This window comes from Salmo trutta, chromosome 31, assembly GCF_901001165.1.
Source record: "Salmo trutta chromosome 31, fSalTru1.1, whole genome shotgun sequence".
Lineage (NCBI taxonomy): Eukaryota > Metazoa > Chordata > Actinopteri > Salmoniformes > Salmonidae > Salmo > Salmo trutta.
The window spans coordinates 9,245,624-9,267,679 of record NC_042987.1 but is presented as its reverse complement, the minus strand read 5'-3'; the positions used below and the strand labels follow the sequence as shown (position 1 = coordinate 9,267,679).

At 46.9% G+C, this 22,056-nt stretch overlaps 1 protein-coding gene across 2 annotated transcripts in view; it reads left to right on the top strand.

Moving 5' to 3' along the window:
- epha4b (eph receptor A4b) overlaps positions 1-22,056 on the top strand; it is a 128,715-nt gene that overhangs the window by 30,529 nt on the left and 76,130 nt on the right. For both annotated transcript variants that reach the window (XM_029725073.1, XM_029725072.1), the window contains exons 6-8: positions 17,572-17,727; positions 19,016-19,351; positions 20,724-20,836. In XM_029725073.1, the coding sequence (XP_029580933.1) occupies positions 17,572-17,727; positions 19,016-19,351; positions 20,724-20,836 (605 nt within the window). The remainder of the gene's footprint in view (positions 1-17,571; positions 17,728-19,015; positions 19,352-20,723; positions 20,837-22,056) is intronic.

Below are 22,056 nucleotides of genomic sequence, written 5' to 3'. Positions count from 1 at the left end.
GGCAGGTAGCGTTCTCCTGTCATCCGCAAAACCCAGATTCGTCCGTCGGACTGCCATATGGTGATCTTAGGCTTGGGTGTGGCTGCTCGGCCATGGAAGCCCATTTCATGAAGCTCTCGACGAACAGTTCTTGTGCTGACGTGGCTTCCAGAGGCAGTTTGGAACTCAGTAGTGAGTGTTGCAACCGTGGACAGGCGATTTTTATGAGGTACGCGCTTCAGCACTCTGTCCTGTTCTGTGAGCTTGTGTGGCCTACCACCTCGCGGCTGAGCCGATGTTGCTCAAAGACGTTTCCACTTCACAATAACAGCACTTACAGTTGACCGGGACAACTCTAGCAGGGCAGACATTTGATGAACTGACTTGTTGGAAAGGTGGCATTCCATGACGGTGTCACTTTGAAAGGCACTAAGCTCTTCACTAAGACCATTCTACTGCCAATGTTTGTCTATGGAGATTGCATGGCGGTGTGCTCGATTTTATACACCTGTCAGCAATGGGTACACTTACCCTAGATCTTTACATTGTAATTCCATTGACGATTGTCTGGTCTTGATCAATATCGCATCTTTTAAAAGAACCCCCAAACGTTAAGAATAACTATGTCAATAATCACTCAGCTTTTAACAAAGAGGTCTGTAGGTCGCATAGAGACGTGACACCCCTGTGTAACGCTCTAATGTGCCCCCAGGAGCACAGCACAATGCTTTTAGTGCTAAACACACTGCTCCAAACCCCAAAAAAGGTGTCTGCCCCGCCCTCACGGCTACTCAGGGCTTCTGAAGAGCTTCCACAGGGAAAAGTAAGGTAACACTGACTCACTAATGCATTTAAATCAGCCTTGCTCTCTCTCTCTCTCTCTCTCTCTCTCTCTCTTCCCCCTTTCTTGCTCTCTCGTCTCTCTATCTCTCTCTTCCCCCTTTCTTGCTCTCTCGTCTCTCTATCTCTCTCTCTCTCTCTCTCTCTCTCTCTCTCTTCCCCCTTTCTTGCTCTCTCGTCTCTCTATCTCTCGCTCCACCCCTGTCCCTCTCTCATCCCTCCTTTTCGTCCCCCTCTCCCCCTTTCTCTTTTGTACTGTGTGAGGTGTTAATGGAATCATTACTGCTCCGGTCCCTGTCAGACACCCAAACAACCAGACTCCTCCAATTATATATAATATGTTATCTTTCCCCATTTGCTAGTTTCTGCTGCTGTTCTCTTGTTCTGTAATGGTACTGCTGTCTCCCTTCACCTAGCGCCCCTTTCATCTCCCTCTCTCCGCACAGACAGCCAACAGAGGAGGTAGAAAGAGGGAGGGAGACCGAGAGCTCTTTACTTACGCAACTCACCCCTGTCCTCCATCTTTCTCCAACTCCCTCTCTTAAACGTACTCTTAATCCCCCTTCTCCCCTATGCGCTCTCTCTCTCTCTCTCTCTCTCTCTCTCTCTCTCTCTCTCTCTCTCTCTCTCCGTTGTGTCACTAAGGGGCTTGGGGACCTCTGGACTGATGATTCTGCTCTCCCCCTCTTTAAACATTTATAAGCCATGGATCTCTCTTTCCTCTCTTTCTCTTTTTCGTAAAGCAAAAAACATAACAGAAATTAAAATGATAGTTGAGGTAACAGGGCGTGTGCATGTGTTTTTAGTCCCTTTAGTAATTAATTGACTGTATTTAGGTCAGATGAGATATCATGTTAAGAGCTCTCTCTCTCTCTCTCTCTCTCTCTCTCTTTCTGTTTGTCACTCTCCATTTCTCTCCTTACTCTCTCCGTGTCTGTCTTTTACACCCCCGCTCTCCCTCCCTGTCTCCCTCTCTGCTCTCCTATTGGCTGTGAAGCCTACATTCACATGAATTCATCCTCATCTGCCCTGTTACTGGGGTTACATAATCATCCAATACACACACACACACACACAGAGTCTCTCTCTCTCTCTCTCGCTCACACTCCTCCCTGTCTCCCTCTCTCCTTCTGCGTGTGTCAGTGTGTCTCTCTGTCAGTGAGCAGTGAGCAGTGTGTGTGTGTGGATGTTCCTGCAGCCTGTGGGTCTGTCCTGGGGCTCCACAGTGGAGAACCACGCTGTAGAGCTGTCTGGCCCTGACAGCACCAATTACTGAACCTCTGGACAGAGAGAGGAGAGAGGGAGGAGAGAGAGAGAGAGGAGCGAGGGACAGCACACCTGTCCTCCTCGACAGCCTCTGCCCATCTCTCTAGCACGTCTCTCTTCTCCCTCTGTCTTCGCTCTCTCGTTCTCTCCGTCTATTTTTTTCCTCCCCTCATCCTCTCTCACATCCCTCCTTCTCTCTGTCGCTGTAGTGATTGACGGTGGGAAAGGAGAATGTAGGTCAGGGTGATGTTGGAAGTCCGTAGCTCTCCGCCTGTCTGTCCTTCACTCCTTCTCTGTCACAGACAGACACAGACATAGGACTTCATGCTAAGAGCTGGCTTAAAGGGACACGTCCTACTAGTACTAAATCAGTCTCTAAATGGGTTTATGGAATCAGACCTGCTTTTGCAGACCTGCTTCTGGTAAACAGACCACGTTAGCGCGGCTTTTGGAACATATTGTCTTCGTCTCTGAGACAAACGTTAGAGTAGAACTGTGTATCAGGTAGGTAAACACAATAAGCCTAGTTGTCTCAGATCCATCAAGTGGAGCGAACGAGGGACGAGTGAAGAGGATTACTTTTTGATTCAAGCCCCAGCCCTATCCTCAACAGAGGCTGATTCTTCCCTTACGTGCTTTAACAAAGGCAATGGGAATTCAGTCAAATGTCTCCTTCTCAGATGTTCATTCAATCATTCAATCAAACCTGGGCTTGGTAACACAGGAACAACTTCATCTCGCTGTCGCCTTTTCTCCAGTCTCACTTCATATCACATCTGAGAATACTGCCTTTGTGAAATAATGAAAGATCGCTTGCCTGCGCACGCACGCGCGCACGCACGCACGCACACACACACACACACACACACACTTGTACAGCAAGCCTTGTGGGGGGACACAATTCAGTCCCATTCAAAATCATATTTTCCCCTAACCCTAACCCCTAACCCTAACCTTAATCTAACAACCTAACCTTAACCCAAAAACCTAACCTTCACCCTAACCCTAAAAACTAACCCTAGCTCCTAACCCTATTACTAACCCTAGCTCCTAACCCTAAAACTAACCCTAGCTCCTAACCCTAAAACTAACCCTAGCTCCTAACCCTAAAAGTAACCCTAGCTCCTAACCCTAAAACTAACCCTAGCTCCTAACCCTAAAACTAACCCTAGCTCCTAACCCTAAAACTAACCCTAGCTCCTAACCCTAAAACTAACCCTAGCTCCTAACCCTAAAACTAACCCTAGCTCCTAACCCTAAAAGTAACCCTAGCTCCTAACCCTAAAACTAACCCTAGCTCCTAACCCTAAAACTAACCCTAGCTCCTAACCCTAGCTCCTAACCCTAAAACTAACCCTAGCTCCTAACCCTAAAACTAACCCTAAAACTAACCCTAAAACTAACCCTAGCTCCTAACCCTAAAACTAACCCAAACCCTTAATGTAATTCTAACCTAACACTAATTCTAACCTTAACCCTAAACCCCCTAGAAATAGCATTTCACCTTGTGGGGACCAACAAAATGTCCCCAGTTGGTCAAATGTTTGTTTGTTTGTTTGCTATTCTTTTGGGGACTTCTGGTTAAACACATCCACGCACGCACGCGCGCACACACACACACACACACACACATTCTCTCTCTTTATATCTCATAAGAGGATTGTTTTCCCTTTTGTGAGGTAATGAAATGGTTGGTGTAGAAAACAGATGTAGGAACAAGGTTGATCTAGAGACCTGTGAAAGACATTGGGCTCATTTAGACACAGCTCAGCATGTGATCTTTAAAGCTCTACAGGGACCAGGGAAATCATGTCTGGTTTTACTACCTGTCTAAACCAGCACTACGTCTCCCTCCTACCCTTTACTAGCGGAAGGAATGTGTGTGTGTGCATGTGTGTGTGCGCATATGTCTGTGCACGTGTGGCCGTGCTGGCTAATCGGTAAAGCCCACCTGAGCACTTTTGTGTTCATCTGAGAGACCTTTGAAGGTCAAGACCTCCTTCATCCCTAAACCTTCAACCCCCCCCCTCAACCCGCACCCCCTACCCCCTCGTCAACTCTCCTGCTCTCGGGTCTGTCAGAAATAGAAGGACTGAGAAATGATGGTGTGTGTGTGGGGGGGGGGGGGGTTGCTGTTGCTGCAGTAAGCTGTTGAAGTGTTGAGCAGCAGGGAGGTTTTACCTTGGCCCAGATTTTACCATAGGAGACAATATACAAATATATAGATGTATTATATTGAACAAAATCCCCTTGAACATCAATTTACCACTCTATCTCTACCTCTCTTCGTGTGTGTGTGTGTCTTTCTCTTTTTCTTTCTGTTCACTATTGTGTTATTGTGGCTCGATGGGCCCAGCTACCGTTGATATTCAACCATGCTCTCTCCCTTTCTCTCGCTCTAACTCCCTTTACCTTAGCCCTCTCTCTCCATCCTCCCTTCCTCTCCTCCTTCCTCATCTCTCCTATATAAAATGGCTGACCCCCGGTGATGTAGAAGCCGGTAGAAAGACTATGTAGAGAAAAGCAGGCCAAGGACTTTAGTGAGAGAGCATTGAACGCCGTAAAAACTCCTCACATCCTAATATAGAACCTCTATTGCCTACAGGGGAGGAGAAGGAGGGAGCGAGAGAGAGGAGGAGAGAGAGAGGAGGAGAGAGAGGGAGAGAGACGGAGCGAGGGAGAGAGAGGGAGAAGAGGAGAGAGAGAAACTATCCTGGGACTTGGAGCATATTTGATGTTAATTGGGCACATTCTGTGTTCCATTGAGAAACGCAGAGACGCTACGGTTCAGCCTTTGTGGAATAATCATCACATTCCTGGCCCACAGCAAGTACACATTACACAGTCGGCTTCGGGGGGGGGGGGGGGGGGGGGGCAAGGTGTGCGTGCATTTGTGCGCGTGTGGTTGCGTTTGTGTGTGTGTGTGATTCGGGCGTCAGAACGACAGTGGGAGCGTGCAGGCAGCCGGTGAGTCTCCTGGAGAGGAAACCGAGACTCAGGAAGGGAGTGATTAAACCTCCACCCTTCGCAAACACACACACACACACACACACACACACACACACACACACACACACACACACACACACACACACTCTCCAGCCCAGAAGTGGATGGGTTCCAGATGTGCATTGGGCCAGGGGGACTGGTGTTAGTCTATCCTGGAGACCCAGGGACTTTAGACTTTAGATTGAATAGGACCCACAGTCTCCCTTATAATGGCTCTAACTGCAGAGAAAACGACTCACTCAGCTATTCAGACAGAAGAGTCTGTCACAAATGGTCTGTTAGTGTTCAGGATCCCTGGGAAATGGTTTTGTTGGAACAGGAGTGTTGGAGCACAGGAACAGTGGTACTTCAGTTATTGGGGGGGGGGGAAGTTAAGTTTGTGTAGCGGGCAGGGGAGGACACTTCTGTCTATAACCCAACAGGCCCGCAAGGTTCCGGACCTTTTGTAAAAGAAGGAGACACATTTCTTTGCGACACACTTGACTTCCTTCAGGGTGGTGAAATGGACGCTGAGGTGTGTAGGGGGAACCGTATTGTCTGTCGCGCACTTGACCCGAGCAAAATAGATATATTCTTTCATCTTCCAGAGGTTAGAATGAATGGATGCCCCCACACATGCACAAACACCTGGATTTCTATTCAGCCAATATGGCGTGTGTGTGCGCGCGCACGCGTGTGCGTGCGTGTGTCTGCAGGATCTATCAAAGAGCAATTTACGCCGAGCTGTGAAAAGGAATTCTCAGAGCTGTCACCGAGTGGCGTCGTCATCCCCATACGGCTTGTTTCGACTGCGACGTAGTGGTAGAGACACGTCGCTACCTTCGCCCCGTCTGTTTTGTAATAGAACGGAAGGATACCGTCCCTCTGCTGGACCAGTTGGTAGGCAGGCTTTACTACGACGCGTAACAGTCAGAGGAAGAAGGTCTCTCTCGCTCTCTTTTCCTCTCCCTCCACCCCTCCATCCCTCTCTTCCTCTGAGGTGAGGCTAGTGACAGATGCGGTGGCGGAGAGAGGCACGGGGGCTCTACTCTAGGAAATGAATTATTGAGAGTGATGAACTGAAAATAACATGGAGGAGGAGAGGAGAGGGCGATGGAAGACTCACCCTCCACTCGCTCTCTTCCTCTCTCGACCGTGGGACTGGGCGATGAGGGCAAGTTTGCTCAGTGTGTGTGTGTGTGTGTGTGTGTGTGTATTTTTGTGAGAGTGACGCCGTCGTAAAATATTTATCGTACTCTATCTCACGTGGTGAGAGAGAGGGACTACGCAGCAAACCTCCTCTCCTAATCTCCCCCTCCGTCTCTCTCGATCCCTCACTCTCTATCCCTCACTCTCTCGCTCTCTTTTCTTTAGCTCACTTGCTTTCCCTGTCAACGTCTCTCCCTCTCCCTCTCGTTCACGCTTTCTCTTCCTGTCTGTGTCGTGCACACAGGCACACACACACACACAGGCACCCACACACAGACACACACATAGACACACACACACACCTGGTATCAATTTAATTTGTTTTTAGACTGGCTGATAATAGCCTCAGTGGGAATGCATGAAATGAGTCTGTGATCAGCTAAGGTTACCCCTCGGTAAGTGAGTGGGTGTTTTTATCTGTCTGTGTGTGTGAGTGTGTTTGTTTTTAATTGCACTTAATTTCCTTCTCTTCACTCCACATGTTATTTCTTTCTCTCACTCACTCGCTCTTTCGCTCTCTTTTTGTTGTTGTGTGTGTGTGTGTGTGTGTGTGTGTGTGTGTGTGTGTGTGTGTGTGTGTGTGTTCGCGCTGGTGCCCCTGTCACTGTGAAATAAAATCAATATTTGTGCAGGAGCTCTGGCAAAGGTCAGGGTCAAAGTATGACACCCAATGGGAAATGAGACACACACACACACACAATTCCATAGATTAACCCTGAAGGCTGTGCGTGTGTGTGTGTGTGCATGTGTGCGTGTTCTTACGGGCCTGCATACATTCGTGTGTGTGCATGTTTGCGGGCGTGCATGCATGCATGCATCCATGTGTGTGTGTGTGTGTGTGACTGGTGCTGAGCTTCAAAGTTCCCCTTGGCCAGTCCCTGTAATTGGACAGCATCCAGGGGACTGAGAGCAAATCAGAGCAGGGCTTGGAGTGTGCTCATGTGTTTCACATACTTTTGGATTTGACAGACCGTGTCAGTCTGCATGTGTTACTGCCCTGTACATGTAGTCAAAAAAACAGACGTCTGCATGTTGGTGTTTCGTCAGAGTGTGCATGTGGGTTTGTGTGGGTCAGAAAGGCTCACGTTTGACCTCAAGGGTGAAAGGTTAAAGGTCACGCTGGTTTTGTCCATCTGTCTCCCTCAGCTCTGACTAAAGACGATAACAATCTATTTTGGGGATCAGTGTCTTTATTTAGGAGTCCCTCTGGGTGTCAACAGGGATACCGATACTTTTTCGCACTCGTTTTCTTCCTGACACTATTTTGCCCCTTTCCTCTCAAGTTCTCGTCCTCCTTTTCTTTCTGACTCTCTTACTCTCTCCCACAAATGCCCACACAGACACACACTTGTTCTGTTCCACTGTGCAGGGCCCGGGGCAATGTAGAGGGTGGAGGGAAGAGGGGCTGAGGGAAGAGGGGCTGAGGGAAGAGGGGTGAGAGTGTATTTGGGAGGATTAGATACGGTGGGTTGGTTATTAGGATCCTAACTCCTCAGATTAGGGATTAAAGATTAGGGTGGAGAGAGAGAGGCTCAGGGTGGAGTGACTCATCATGCTGATGACTCTGTTCCACCCAGACAGAAAGACATACACTTACTTCTCAACCACGCCTCACACACACATGTTATGTTCTTCAATCTTCGTGGGGACCTCAAATTGATTTCTATTCAAAATCCTATTTTCCCTAACCCCTAACCCTGTAAACCTAACACTAACCCTTACCATATCCCTAGCCTTAACCCAAACCCTAAACCTAACCCCTAACCTTAAACATAACACTAACCCTTACCATATCCCTAACCTTAACCCAAACCCTAAACCTAACCCCTAACCCTAAACATGACACTAACCCTTACCATATCCCTAACCTTAACCTAAACCCTAAACCTAACCCCTAAACATAACACTAATCCTTACCATATCCCTAACCTTAACCCAAACCCTAAACCTAACCCCTAAACATGACACTAACCCTTACCATATCCCTAACCTTAACCTAAACCCTAAACCTAACCCCTAAACATAACACTAATCCTTACCATATCCCTAACCTTAACCTAAACCCTAAACCTAACCCCTAAACATGACACTAACCCTTACCATATCCCTAACCTTAACCCAAAACCCAAACTTAACCGCTAACCCTAAACATGACACTAACCCTTACCATATCCCTAACCTTAACCTTAACCCAAACCCTAAACCTAACCCCTAAACATAACACTAACCCTAATCGTAAACCTAACCCCTAAACTTAAAATATCCTTTGTCCTCATGGGGACGTGGGAAATGTCCCCACAGGGAGAATGTTCCTTGTTTTACTATCCTTGTGAGGAATTTTGAGGATGTCAGGTCCCCACAAGGATAAAAGAACCAATGACCTCCCCCCAACACACACAGACACACACACCCACACGCACATACACAAGCACACACATAGACAAGTAGTGGTAGAAGTGGTAAAGCAATTTATTGTGATTTTGGTGAAATTCTTGGTATGTCATCATCATGGTAGTCAGCAGGCTTTTGTGTCTGTACTGCATAATAACCTGTCCCATGTCTGTACTGCATAAACCTGTCCCATGTCTGTACTGCATAATAACCTGTCCTATGTCTGTACTGCATAATAACCTGTCCCATGTCTGTACTGCGTAATAACCTGTCCTATGTCTGTACTGCATAATAACCTGTCCTATGTCTGTACTGCATAAAAACCTGTCCTTTGTCTGTACCCCCTAATAACCTGTCGTATGTCTGTACCCCCTAATAACCTGTCGTATGTCTGTACTGCATAATAACCTGTCGTATGTCTGTACCGCATAATAACCTGTCCTATGTCTGTACCCCCTAATAACCTGTCGTATGTCTGTACTGCATAATAACCTGTCCTATGTCTGTACCCCCTAATAACCTGTCCTGTGTCTGTACTGCATAATAACCTGTCCTATGTCTGTACTGCATAATAACCTGTGGTATGTCTGTACTGCATAATAACCTGTCCTATGTCTGTACCCCCTAATAACCTGTCGTATGTCTGTACTGCATAATAACCTGTCCTATGTCTGTACTGCATAATAACCTGTCCTATGTCTGTACCCCCTAATAACCTGTCGTATGTCTGTACTGCATAATAACCTGTCGTATGTCTGTACTGCATAATAACCTGTCCTATGTCTGTACCCCCTAATAACCTGTCGTATGTCTGTACTGCGTAATAACCTGTCGTATGTCTGTACTGCATAATAACCTGTCCTATGTCTGTACCCCCTAATAACCTGCCCTATGTCTGTACTGCATAATAGCCTGTCCTATGTCTGTACCCCCTAATAACCTGTCGTATGTCTGTACTGCGTAATAACCTGTCGTATGTCTGTACTGCGTAATAACCTGTCCTATGTCTGTACCCCCTAATAACTTGTCGTATGTCTGTACGGCGTAATAACCTGTCGTATGTCTGTACTGCAGAATAACCTGTCCTATGTCTGTACCCCCTAATAACCTGCCCTATGTCTGTACTGCATAATAGCCTGTCCTATGTCTGTACCCCCTAATAACCTGTCGTATGTCTGTACTGCGTAATAACCTGTCGTATGTCTGTACTGCGTAATAACCTGTCCTATGTCTGTACCCCCTAATAACTTGTCGTATGTCTGTACGGCGTAATAACCTGTCGTATGTCTGTACTGCAGAATAACCTGTCCTATGTCTGTACCCCCTAATAACCTGCCCTATGTCTGTACTGCATAATAGCCTGTCCTATGTCTGTACCCCCTAATAACCTGTCGTATGTCTGTACTGCGTAATAACCTGTCCTATGTCTGTACCCCCTAATAACTTGTCGTATGTCTGTACGGCGTAATAACCTGTCGTATGTCTGTACTGCATAATAACCTGTCCTATGTCTGTACCCCCTAATAACCTGTCGTATGTCTGTACTGCATAATAACCTGTCCTATGTCTGTACCCCCTAATAACCTGTCGTATGTCTGTACTGCATAATAACCTGTCCTATGTCTGTACCCCCTAATAACCTGTCGTATGTCTGTACTGCATAATAACCTGCCCTATGTCTGTACTGCATAATAGCCTGTCCCATGTCTGTACCCCCTAATAACCTGTCGTATGTCTGTACTGCGTAATAACCTGTCCTATGTCTGTACCCCCTAATAACTTGTCGTATGTCTGTACGGCGTAATAACCTGTCGTATGTCTGTACTGCATACTAACCTGTCCTATGTCTGTACCCCCTAATAACTTGTCGTATGTCTGTACGGCGTAATAACCTGTCGTATGTCTGTACTGCATAATAACCTGTCCTATGTCTGTACCCCCTAATAACCTGTCGTATGTCTGTACTGCATAATAACCTGTCCTATGTCTGTACCCCCTAATAACCTGTCGTATGTCTGTACCCCCTAACAACCTGTCCTATGTCTGTCATGCGTAACAACCTGGCCTATCTGTCCTTAGACAGTTGTTTATCCAACGACCAGAGTGCATGTTTACCCTCTGAAAATTAGTTTTAGGCTCACACACACACACACACACACACACACTTTTAGACCTGTCGAATCCGATCTTGTCAGATTTCTCCACTGACGCTTGATGTATCAATTTTTAAATGGGTAAGCCTGAACGAGTCCCTGGATAGCCCACACATGGGTTTAACACACACACAATGACGTGCATACACACACAGACATATATATATACACACACACACACACACACACACACACACACACACACAGTGACACACACAAACACAGTGACACACACACTGCTATCTAATTCGAGGGAGCTCTGCGGTGTTTAAGGGGGACAGGAAAGGGGCTCCATCTTGAAAGTGTGTTGCCATGGTGACCATTATGGTGCTCATCTCCCCTGGGCCAGAGAGCTTTTTACACAACTTCTCTTTATGGAGCGCAACACACACACGCCCGCATGCACACACACTCAACACAATGCACAAACTCGCATGGAAGAGAAACGGAAGCATAGAAAATGAAGGGAAGGAGGGGTAGAAAAGTATTAGAGGCTGAGAGACGTGAAGCCCCTTGAGGCCGTACTGTACTCTGACGGCCGGTTCTTTGATGGCTGCTGTGGGAATGAGATGCAGATTTTTTATATTACGGGGCGTGTGTCTGTCCACTGGGTGCAGATTGGCGGGGGGGGGGGGGGGGGGGGGGGGCTTTATTGTTGTGTTTTCTCACTGCTGCCTCCTCGTGAGAGAGCAGCCTCTCTGAATTAAACACGACTGGGGTCCAGCGTGGTGTGATGATGTGGGGTCAGACTGGCCAACCCGTAAAGGCCAAGTTAAAACGCGGTTCATAAACACGCATAACGGCTGCTATTGTCTGTCTCCGGTTGGTCAACCCAGATACCCTAATTACCATTTACACTAGATTCTGTCAGCTTACTCATAGTGACTATTCTCTCAATATTTTACACACTCCTTATTTTATTTTTTTCGCTTGCGCTCTCTCTCTCTCTCTCTCAGTTCAATTTTATTTATTTTTTACTTTTTATTTCACCTTTATTTAACCAGGTAGGCCAGTTGAGAACAAGTTCTCATTTACAACTGCGACCTGGCCAAGATAAAGCAAAGCAGTGCGACACAAACAACACAGTTACACATGGGATAAACAAACGTACAGTCAATAACACAATAGAAAATAATTATATTTACAGTGTGTGCAAATGGCGTGAGGAGGTAAGGCAATTAATAGGCCATATTCGCGAAGTAATTACAATTTAGCAAATGAACACAGGAGTGATAGATGTGCAGATGATGATGTGCAAGTAGAAATACTGTTGTGCAAAAGAGCAAAAAAGTAAATAAAAACAATATGGGGATGAGGTAGGTAGATCAGATGGGCTATTTACAGATGGGCTGTGTACAGCTGCAGTGATCGGTAAGCTGCTCTGACAGCTGATGCTTAAAGTTAGTGAGGGAGATATGTCTCCAACTTCAGCGATTTTTGCAATTCGTTCCAGTCATTGACAATTGAAGGGCTTTGTTGGCATGGGGAACATATGTTTACATTGCCAATGCAAGTGGAATAGATATCAAACAAAAGGGAAATAAACAATAAAAAAACAATTGCAGTTAACATTACACTCATAAAAGTTCCAAAAGAATAAAGACATTTCACACACACACACACACACACACACACACACACACACACACACACACACACACACACACACACACACACACACACACACACACACACACACACACCAGACAGTCTGTAGTATTCAGAGGTTGCGGTTTGATGTTACCTTTCCTCCGAGCCACAGGAGAAGACTGCTCTCGTCTGGATCTCTGAATGATTCACTGTGGGATCGATTACCTGCCTTAAAGTGGCATTACAGCTAGTCTGTTTTCAGGTGTAACAGTATGCTCACGGTGAGGGGTTGACATCACAGGTGTGGCCAGAAGAAAAGTGTCGTATCTCCGTTCATAGCAAGGCGTTCTCTTATGGAAGGTATTCACATGGTATCTTCACTAGTTTGGCTGTAATCATCATTTAAGAACACACACACACACGTATGGTGTGTAATTGTCTTTAGGAGCTGTAGTATATCATGTCTAACTATCGATCGTCATGGACACAGACTCCAGTCGCTGTATGAATATTTAATAAGACAAGCCTCTTACAGATACTGGATCTGAGACACACAGATCTGAGATGACTCGCCTCTTTAGCATTATCCCGTACGCACTAATCACACACACTGTGCATGCATCAACCCGCTCACCTTACCTCAGTTTCCCATAAGGAGAGAAACAGATAGGCCTACATTTCAAGTTCAAAAACTTATTGGAGTTCCAGGAGAATCAAACTTTTGTCTCTGTTTTTAGATCCTCGGTAGCTGCTGTGAGTGTGTCTGGCTTATCCACCTGTACCTTGCCGTATTTTAGGCAAATCATTAATCATAGGGGAGCAAAGTCTACTAGCACAATCCTCAATGGACACTGTGTGTGTGTGTGTGTGTGTGCGCGCGTGTGTGTGTGTGCGTGCGTGTGCGTGCGTGTGTGTGTATGTGTGTGTGTGTGCGTGCGTGCGTGCGCGCGTGCATGTGCCAGAGAGAGAGAAAATTCTCTAGGGTCCTTTGCTCTCCTTCCTCCCATGTCATCTCTCGGCTCCCATGGCTAGGTGTGTGTGTGTGTGTGTGTGTGTGTGTGTGTGTGTGTGTGTGTGTGTGTGTGTGTGTGTGTGTGTGTGTGTGTGTGTCTTCTGTCAGCTGTTGGCTAGGCTGCGGAGCGGCATGGAAAAGTGGCTTTTCTCCTGGGATCTTTTCTTTCCGGAGAGTTCTGCTTCTGGAACAGGGACATAAAGGACCTCGAAGTTGCAGACAGATAGACAGACAGGGGGCCTCGCGCCAAGCCGGGCGGCCTTACTGCTGCCTGATCAAAACCTACTAAGGCTGTGTAGACTGAAACTACTGTCCTCTGCACTGACGTGTGTGTGTGTGTGTGTGTGTGTGTGTGTGTGTGTGTGTGTGTGTGTGTGTGTGTGTGTGTGTGTGTGTGTGTGTGTGTGAGCAGATTAGGCCAAGGTCCCTTCTCTGCTCCCCTCTTCGCTGATACACAGAAACACACACACACACACACACACACACACACACACACACACACACACACACACACACACACACACACACAGTGCTAAGGTCCATGGGGGATTGTGCTAGGGGACTTAGCTCCCCTATGATTGATGATTTGTCTAAATATGGCTGATTTTCCTAAATACAGGTGGAAAAGTCAGAGAGACCAAAGAGTGGAACGACTAAGTTAAAGAAGAGGAGTGATTTACTAAGAGAGAGTAGAAAGGAAGTATACACAAGTAGTATTTTTAGGCCCTTTATTAAACAATTTAGTTCTGTCACATGGTGTCCTAACTATTCTTTTTTTGTCCACTTTCTCTCCTCTCTATTTCTTTCTCCTCCTCTCTATTTCTTTCTCCTCCTCTCTATTTCTCTCTCCTCCTCTCTCTATTTCTTTCTCCTCCTCTCTATTTCTTTCTCCTCCTCTCTCTATTTCTCTCTCCTCCTCTCTCTATTTCTTTCTCCTCCTCTCTATTTCTTTCTCCTCCTCTCTCTATTTCTTTCTCCTCCTCTCTCTATTTCTTTCTCCTCCTCTCTCTATTTCTTTCTCCTCCTCTCTCTATTTCTTTCTCCTCCTCTCTCTATTTCTTTCTCCTCCTCTCTCTATTTCTTTCTCCTCCTCTCTCTATTTCTTTTCCTCCTCTCTCTATTTCTTTCTCCTCCTCTCTCTATTTCTTTCTCCTCCTCTCTCTATTTCTTTCTCCTCCTCTCTCTATTTCTTTCTCCTCCTCTCTCTATTTCTTTCTCCTCCTCTCTCTATTTCTCTCTCCTCCCTCTCTATTTCTTTCTCCTCCTCTCTATTTCTTTCTCCTCCTCTCTCTATTTCTTTCTCCTCCTCTCTCTATTTCTTTCTCCTCCTCTCTATTTCTTTCTCCTCCTCTCTCTATTTCTTTCTCCTCCTCTCTATTTCTTTCTCCTCCTCTCTATTTCTTTCTCCTCCTCTCTCTATTCTTTTCCTCCTCTCTATTTCTTTCTCCTCCTCTCTCTATTTCTTTCTCCTCCTCTCTCTATTCTTTCTCCTCCTCTCTCTATTTCTTTCTCCTCCTCTCTATTTCTTTCTCCTCCTCTCTCTATTTCTTTCTCCTCCTCTCTATTTCTTTCTCCTCCTCTCTATTTCTTTCTCCTCCTCTCTCTATTTCTTTCTCCTCCTCTCTCTATTTCTTTTTTCTCCTCTCTATTTCTTTCTCCTCCTCTCTATTTCTTTCTCCTCCTCTCTCTATTTCTTTTTTCTCCTCTCTATTTCTTTCTCCTCCTCTCTATTTCTTTCTCCTCCTCTCTATTTCTTTCTCCTCCTCTCTCTATTTCTTTCTCCTCCTCTCTATTTCTTTCTCCTCCTCTCTCTATTTCTTTTTTCTCCTCTCTATATTTCTTTCTCCTCCTCTCTCTATTTCTTTTTTCTCCTCTCTATTTCTTTCTCCTCCTCTCTATTTCTTTCTCCTCCTCTCTCTATTTCTTTCTCCTCCTCTCTCTATTTCTCTCTCCTCCTCTCTCTATTTCTTTCTCCTCCTCTCTATTTCTTTCTCCTCCTCTCTCTATTTCTTTCTCCTCCTCTCTCTATTTCTTTCTCCTCCTCTCTCTATTTCTTTCTCCTCCTCTCTCTATTTCTTTCTCCTCCTCTCTATTTCTTTCTCCTCCTCTCTCTATTTCTTTTTTCTCCTCTCTCTATTTCTTTCTCCTCCTCTCTCTATTTCTTTCTCCTCCTCTCTCTATTTCTTTCTCCTCCTCTCTCTATTTCTTTCTCCTCCTCTCTCTATTTCTTCTGTTTTTTCAAATCAAATCAAAGTTTTATTTGTCACGAGTGCTGAGTACAACAGGTACTCACCTTACAGGTACTCACCTTACAGTGAAATGCTTACAAAAAATGCTTTTCCCCTGCTCTCTCCTTTCCTCTCGCCTGTTTTTTCAGCTGGTTAATGTGTATTTTTGGGATATTGTGGCATTTAGGCCATTTCTTGGTATATGTGTGTGATTGCATATTACTATGTAATATACAGTACCAGTCAAAAGTTTTAGAACACCTACTCATTCAAGGGTTTTTCTTTATTTTTACTATTTTCTACATTGCAGAATAATAATGAAGACATCAAAACTATGAAATAACACATATGGAATCATGTAGTAACCAAAAAAGTGTTCAACAAATCAAAATGTATTTTATATTTGAGATTCTTCAAAGTAGCCACCCTTTGACTTGATGACAGCTTTGGCCACTACTAAAGGACACCAATAAGAAGAAGGAGACTTGCTTGTGCCAAGAAACACAAGCAATGGACATTAAACCGGTGGAAATCTGTCCTTTGGTCTAGAGGTCAAATGTGAGATTTTTGGTACCAACCGCCGTGTCTTTGTGAGAGGCGGTGTGGGTGAACGGATGATCTCCTCATGTGTATTTCCCACTGTAAAGCATGGAGGAGGAGGTGTGATGGTGTGGGTGTGCTTTGCTGGTGACACTGTGATTTATTTAGAATTCAAGGCACACTTAACCAGCATGGCTACCACAGTTTTCTGCAGCGATATGCCATCCCATCTGGTTTGGTCTTAGTGGGACTATAAGTTGTTTTTCAACAGGACAATGGCCCAACAGACCTCCAGGCTGTGTAAGGGCTATTTTACCCAGAAGGAGAGTGATGGAGTGCTGCATCAGATGACCTGGCCTCCACAATCTCCCAACCTCAACCCAATTGAGATGGTTTGGGATGAGTCGGACCACAGAGTGAAGGAAAAGCAGCCAACAAGTGCTCAGCATATGTGGGAACTCCTGTTGGAAAAGCATTCCAGGTGAAGCTGGTTGAGAGAATGCCAAGCATGTGCAAAGCTGTCATCATGGCAATGGGTGGCTATTTGAAGAATCTCAAATATAAAATGTATTTTAATTTTGTACCGCTTTTTTGGTTACTACATGATTCTATATGTGTTTATTTCATAGTTTTGATGTCTTCACTATTATTCTACAATGTAGAAAATAGTCAAAATAAAGAAAAACCCTTGAATGAGTAGGCGTTCATATGTAGATCAGTTCCTAATAATCCCTGAGCTGCAGGTCACTCTGGTGTGTGTGTGTGTTGGACTGTGTGTGTGTGACAATGGTCATTTACGGAAGTGCCGAGGCGAATGACGCGTTGCTTGATTAAATCCATGACCTTGAGAACCGGCACACGCAATCAACACACTCCGCATTCTTAACACACACACACACGCTCGGCACACGTAATCAGCACCCAAAGGAATCCGTCATGGCATTGATCCATCTGCGCACGCACACACACACACACACACACACACACACACACACACACACACACACACACACACACACACACACACACACACAGGCGCAGACAGGCGCAGACAGGCGCAGACAAACACACAGGCCATCTATGGAATTGCGCTTCCTAACACCCTCAATCTCCTGACTGTGGAAAGGACCATTTACCTTCAGAGGAGAATAATCACCCAATGTACAATGCATTCAGTAGTGGCACATTTGAACCCTGTTTTATACCTTTTCAGATTGTAGACACCATAGAAACAGAAATAAAAGTAATTTTTACGGTAGAACTGTGGTATTCTCATTTTGTAGCCTTGTGTTTTCCAGTTCCCCTCTGCTGTCTTACCTTGTCGACCTGGTGTAGTGGCACATTTGTTACCTTCTGTTCTCTCCTCTCTCACCAGCGTGCAGACCGGGCTCCTACAAGGCCTCAGCGACCGACGCCTACTGCACAAAATGTCCGCCACATAGCTCCTCCCACCTGGAGAGAGCCTCGGAGTGTGTGTGTGAGAAAGGCTTCCACCGCGCGGAGACGGATCCGCGCTCCATGGCCTGCACACGTGAGCAACACACACACACACACGTGCGCACAAGAACACGCACTCACACTCACCGAGACACACTTGCAGACGTGCACAAGCACCAAACATCCACACACCTACTGTTTATTGGCATCCTCAAAACTCAATTTGGTTGAGTTCCGTTGAATGCATTGGCATTGCCGCTTCTTTGACAAAAGCCTTTGATCACAGACAGCTCTCTGGATACTTATCACTGCTCTTCGAGATCACTTCAATTGTCTGTCTGAGCTTACGGGATCCTATTAGATGACACTGATACCGTGACTCAGTGATACTCTATGATACTCCGGACACGAGCTGATACTAGAGGCTGTGTCTGTCTGAATCCACCGGAGGTACCGGCAGGACGGGCACCGACCACCAACCACATCCTGACGCATCTCCCACACAGAGAGAGAGACGAGCTAGATAGATAGAAAGAACGAGGGAGAGAGAGAGCGAGAGAGGAGTGTAGGGAGAGGGAGGATGGGGGAGACACATACACACACGTGTGGGAAGGAGTGAAACCCATTAGGAGGTTACGGTAGATCAAACGTATTAATCGTTGTAGCAGGTGTGATGTGACAGGGGGATATGAGCTGGAAATGAGCAACGGCTCTCGCAGACGTGTCACCTCGCCACACACACACACGGGTACACACGGGTACACATCTCTGTCTCCTACTCGATCTTCTCCTGTTCTAGCTGTCTCTTTCCTTTTACACGCTACAATCTCTCTCTCTGTCTCTCTTTTTTTTGTTGCTCTCTCTCATCTCTCTCTCTGTCTCCCACTTTGAGGCGGTGATGAGGAGAGGAGCTTTTTTGGGGGGGGTTGTTGAAAGGTGGGGAGAGGTGTTGGAAAAGGGCTGAAATAGGGATGAGAGAGAAGGGTGGAAATTACCACTTGGGAGAGCTGAGATCAGGAGAGGAGGAGAAGACGAACAGGGAGGAAGATACAGGGAGAGAGGGGCAGACATCAGGCTCCCTGTCACACATCATCCGCTGTCATCAGATTTACGGTAGACAGCCTCTATTACCCCCTGCCCTCCTCCCCCTGGCCCCCACCTGGCTGCCCTTTACAGAGGCCTGCCGCTGGGCAGCATGATCAGGAAAGGCCCAGACTTTAGAGGCCCCCTGGGCCTCACTAGTCATCCTGCTGCTGATGAGTTGTCATCAGTCCAGACACTGGAGCCTGAACCAACATTCATCACTGCAGCACTGAAGTGATCCCATCTCACACACACGCACACACACACACACTCACCGTCTCTCCCCTCTCTCCTCCCAGGTCCCCCTTCAGCTCCAGAGAACACCATCTCCACGGTCAACGAGACATGTGTCACACTGGAATGGAGTCCCCCACGTGACACGGGAGGTCGAGGTGACATCACCTACAGCCTCCGCTGCAGGAAGTGCTCTGGGGACGACGTGAAGTGTGCGCCCTGCGGCAGCGGAGTCCATTTTGTGCCGAGGCAGTTTGGTCTCTCTGTGGCTATGGTGATGGTCACTGACCTGCAGCCACACAGCAACTACAGCTTCACCATAGAGAGCCTGAATGGAGTGTCTGATCTGAGTCCTACACCCAGGGGAGCTGTGATGGTTAATGTCACCACCAGCCAGACAGGTAGGAACACACGCGGACAAACACACGGACAAACACACTACCGTTTCAGTGTATAGGCAGCCAATGCAGCTCTGAAATGTTGACTGGACTGATGTCTAACACACACACACACACACACACACACACACACACACACACACACACACACACACACACACACACACACACACACACACACACACACACACACACACACATACTCTCTTCACTGCGCCCCAAACCCTTCACCCAGGACTTTGTATCTGCTGAAGACTCTCAATTAGGACTCACTCACATGTGCTGATTGGATCTGGACAGTGTGTAGGACAGGTTGAGGGGCCCGTGGAGTGTGATGGTGAGTAATGGGGTCCGTGTAGGGGACGTGTCATAGAGGGCTGAGGAGAGAGGTCGTTAACCTTGTTAACAGTCCTACGTGTCTCCCGCGCTGTCACACACCCTGCTCCTCTCAACATGTCACCCACACACACTTCTACCTGTGCCCCCCGAGCACTCTGACACTCCCTCTGACACGCACACACACACACACACACACAAAGTCATTAAATTCACACATGTACATATAGCTGAGTTCTACACATTGCAGAGAACTCTCATTATAGCACAGTGGTAATCAATCTATAAAATCTCTCCCTCTATCTCTCCCTCTATCTCTCTCTCTATCTCTCTATTCCCTCTCTCTCTATCTCCCTCTGTCTCTCCCTCTGTCTATCTCTCTGTCTCTCCCTCTATCTATCTCTCTCCATCTCTTTCTTTCTCTCTCTCTCTGTCTCTCCCTCTATCTCTCACTCCCTCTCTCTATTCCCTTTATCTCTCTCTCTCTCTCTCTATCTCCCTCTTTCTCTCCCTCTGTCTATCTCTCTGTCTCTCCCTCTATCTATCTCTATCTATCTCTTTCTTTCTCTCTCTCTCTGTCTCTCCCTCTATCTCTCACTCTCACTCCCTCTCTCTATTCCCTCTATCTCTCTCTCTCTCTCTCTATCTCCCTCTTTCTCTCCCTCTGTCTATCTCTCTGTCTCTCCCTCTATCTATCTCTCTCCATCTCTTTCTTTCTCTCTCTCTCTCTCTGTCTCTCCCTCTATCTCTCACTCTCACTCCCTCTCTCTATTCTCTCTCTCTCTCTCTCTCTCTATCTCTCTGTCTCTATCTCTATCTATCTCTCTCCATCTCTCTTTATTTCTCTCTCTCTCTCTCCCTCTATCTCTCTCTCTATCTCTTCCTCCCATGCTGTCTCTCTCCGCTGTCGCTCTCTTTCTCCCCCACTTCCTCTTTCTCTCTCCCTCCCCCCGCTGTCTCGCTCCTTTTCTCCCTGTACTCGCCCCCCCCTTAATTCCACTCTACCCCCCTTCCTCCATCTCTTTCCCTCCCCCCGTAGTGAGTGTGGTCCTGAAGGAGAGGAGGAGTAAGGACAGCATCACCCTGGCGTGGCAGGGCCCCGACAGACCCAACGGAGCCATAGTGGAGTATGAAGTCATTTACTATGAGAAGGTCAGTCACACCTCATCCCTCTCTTCTCCTCCTCCTGATGCCTTGTCTTAGACCTGGGAATGTACCTGATGGGCACAGGAGTGCGCTTGATTTAGCTCGCCCGGCACATCGGCCAGGCAGCGTTAGCACCCTAGGACCAATGGAATGGCTCCGAGAGGGGAAGTGGATGTCTACGGTGCACCTGGCGAGCTAAATCAAGCGCAGCTAAGACTGGGGCTTGACACCCAAGCTGCTCTGGCTCAAGCAGAGAGAAGCTCCTACGGCTCATCTCTCCAGCATTACATTATTATTTGTTTGCTTGTTCGTGTGTGTGTGTGTGTGTGTGTGTGTGTGTGTGTGTGTGTGTGTGTGTGTGTGTGTGTGTGTGTGTGTGTGTGTGTGTGTGTGTGTGTGTGTGTGTGTGTGTGTGTTGATGTACTGTGTGGTGGTGTTGAATCAACCTTTAATAAATTGTTTATCTTAACAGTAGTAAACACAGGAAACACACAACCTTCCTCTCCCTCACACGCATCCTAGCTAGCGCTCTAACCAAGCACACTAACGCCCAACAGCCTCTGGAAAAAACCTTGTGAAAGACAACAAGGCGTTGAATACAGATGAAAACAGGAGTGTGACGAGTACGAGAGAAGACAGGAGAGGAGCCGGAGGTGTGTGTGTGTGTGTGTGAATGTGTTTGTGCGTGTGTGTGTGTGCAGCATGTGTGTGTTATTGGCAGGGATCAAGGGTAATATTCCACAGTAACAGTGCTAATCCGTGTAGTGGAGCGTCTCTCATTAGAGAAAGTATCAGAGGCACTGCAGGGAGTCTGCTCACCGACACACATGCGTGCGCGCACACACACACACACACACACTTTATTTACATGCATGTTTCTCTCTCCCTCTCTCTCTCTCTCTGTCTCTCTCTCTCTCTCCCTCTCTCTCTCTCTCTCTCTGTGTCTCCATTTCCCTCTCTCTCTCTCTCTGTCTCTCTGTGTCTCCATCTCCCTCTCTCTCACTCTCTGTCTCCCTCTCCTCTCTCTCTCTCTGTCTCCCTCTCTCTGTGTGTCTCAATTTCCCTCTCTCTCTCTCCCTCTCTCTCTCTCTGTCTCTCTGTGTCTCCATCTCCCTCTCTCTCTCACTCTCTGTCTCCCTCTCCTCTCTCTCTCTCTCTCTCTCTCTCTCTCTCTCTGTCTCCCTCTCTCTCTCTCTCTCTCTCCATTTTCCGCTCTCTCTCTGTCT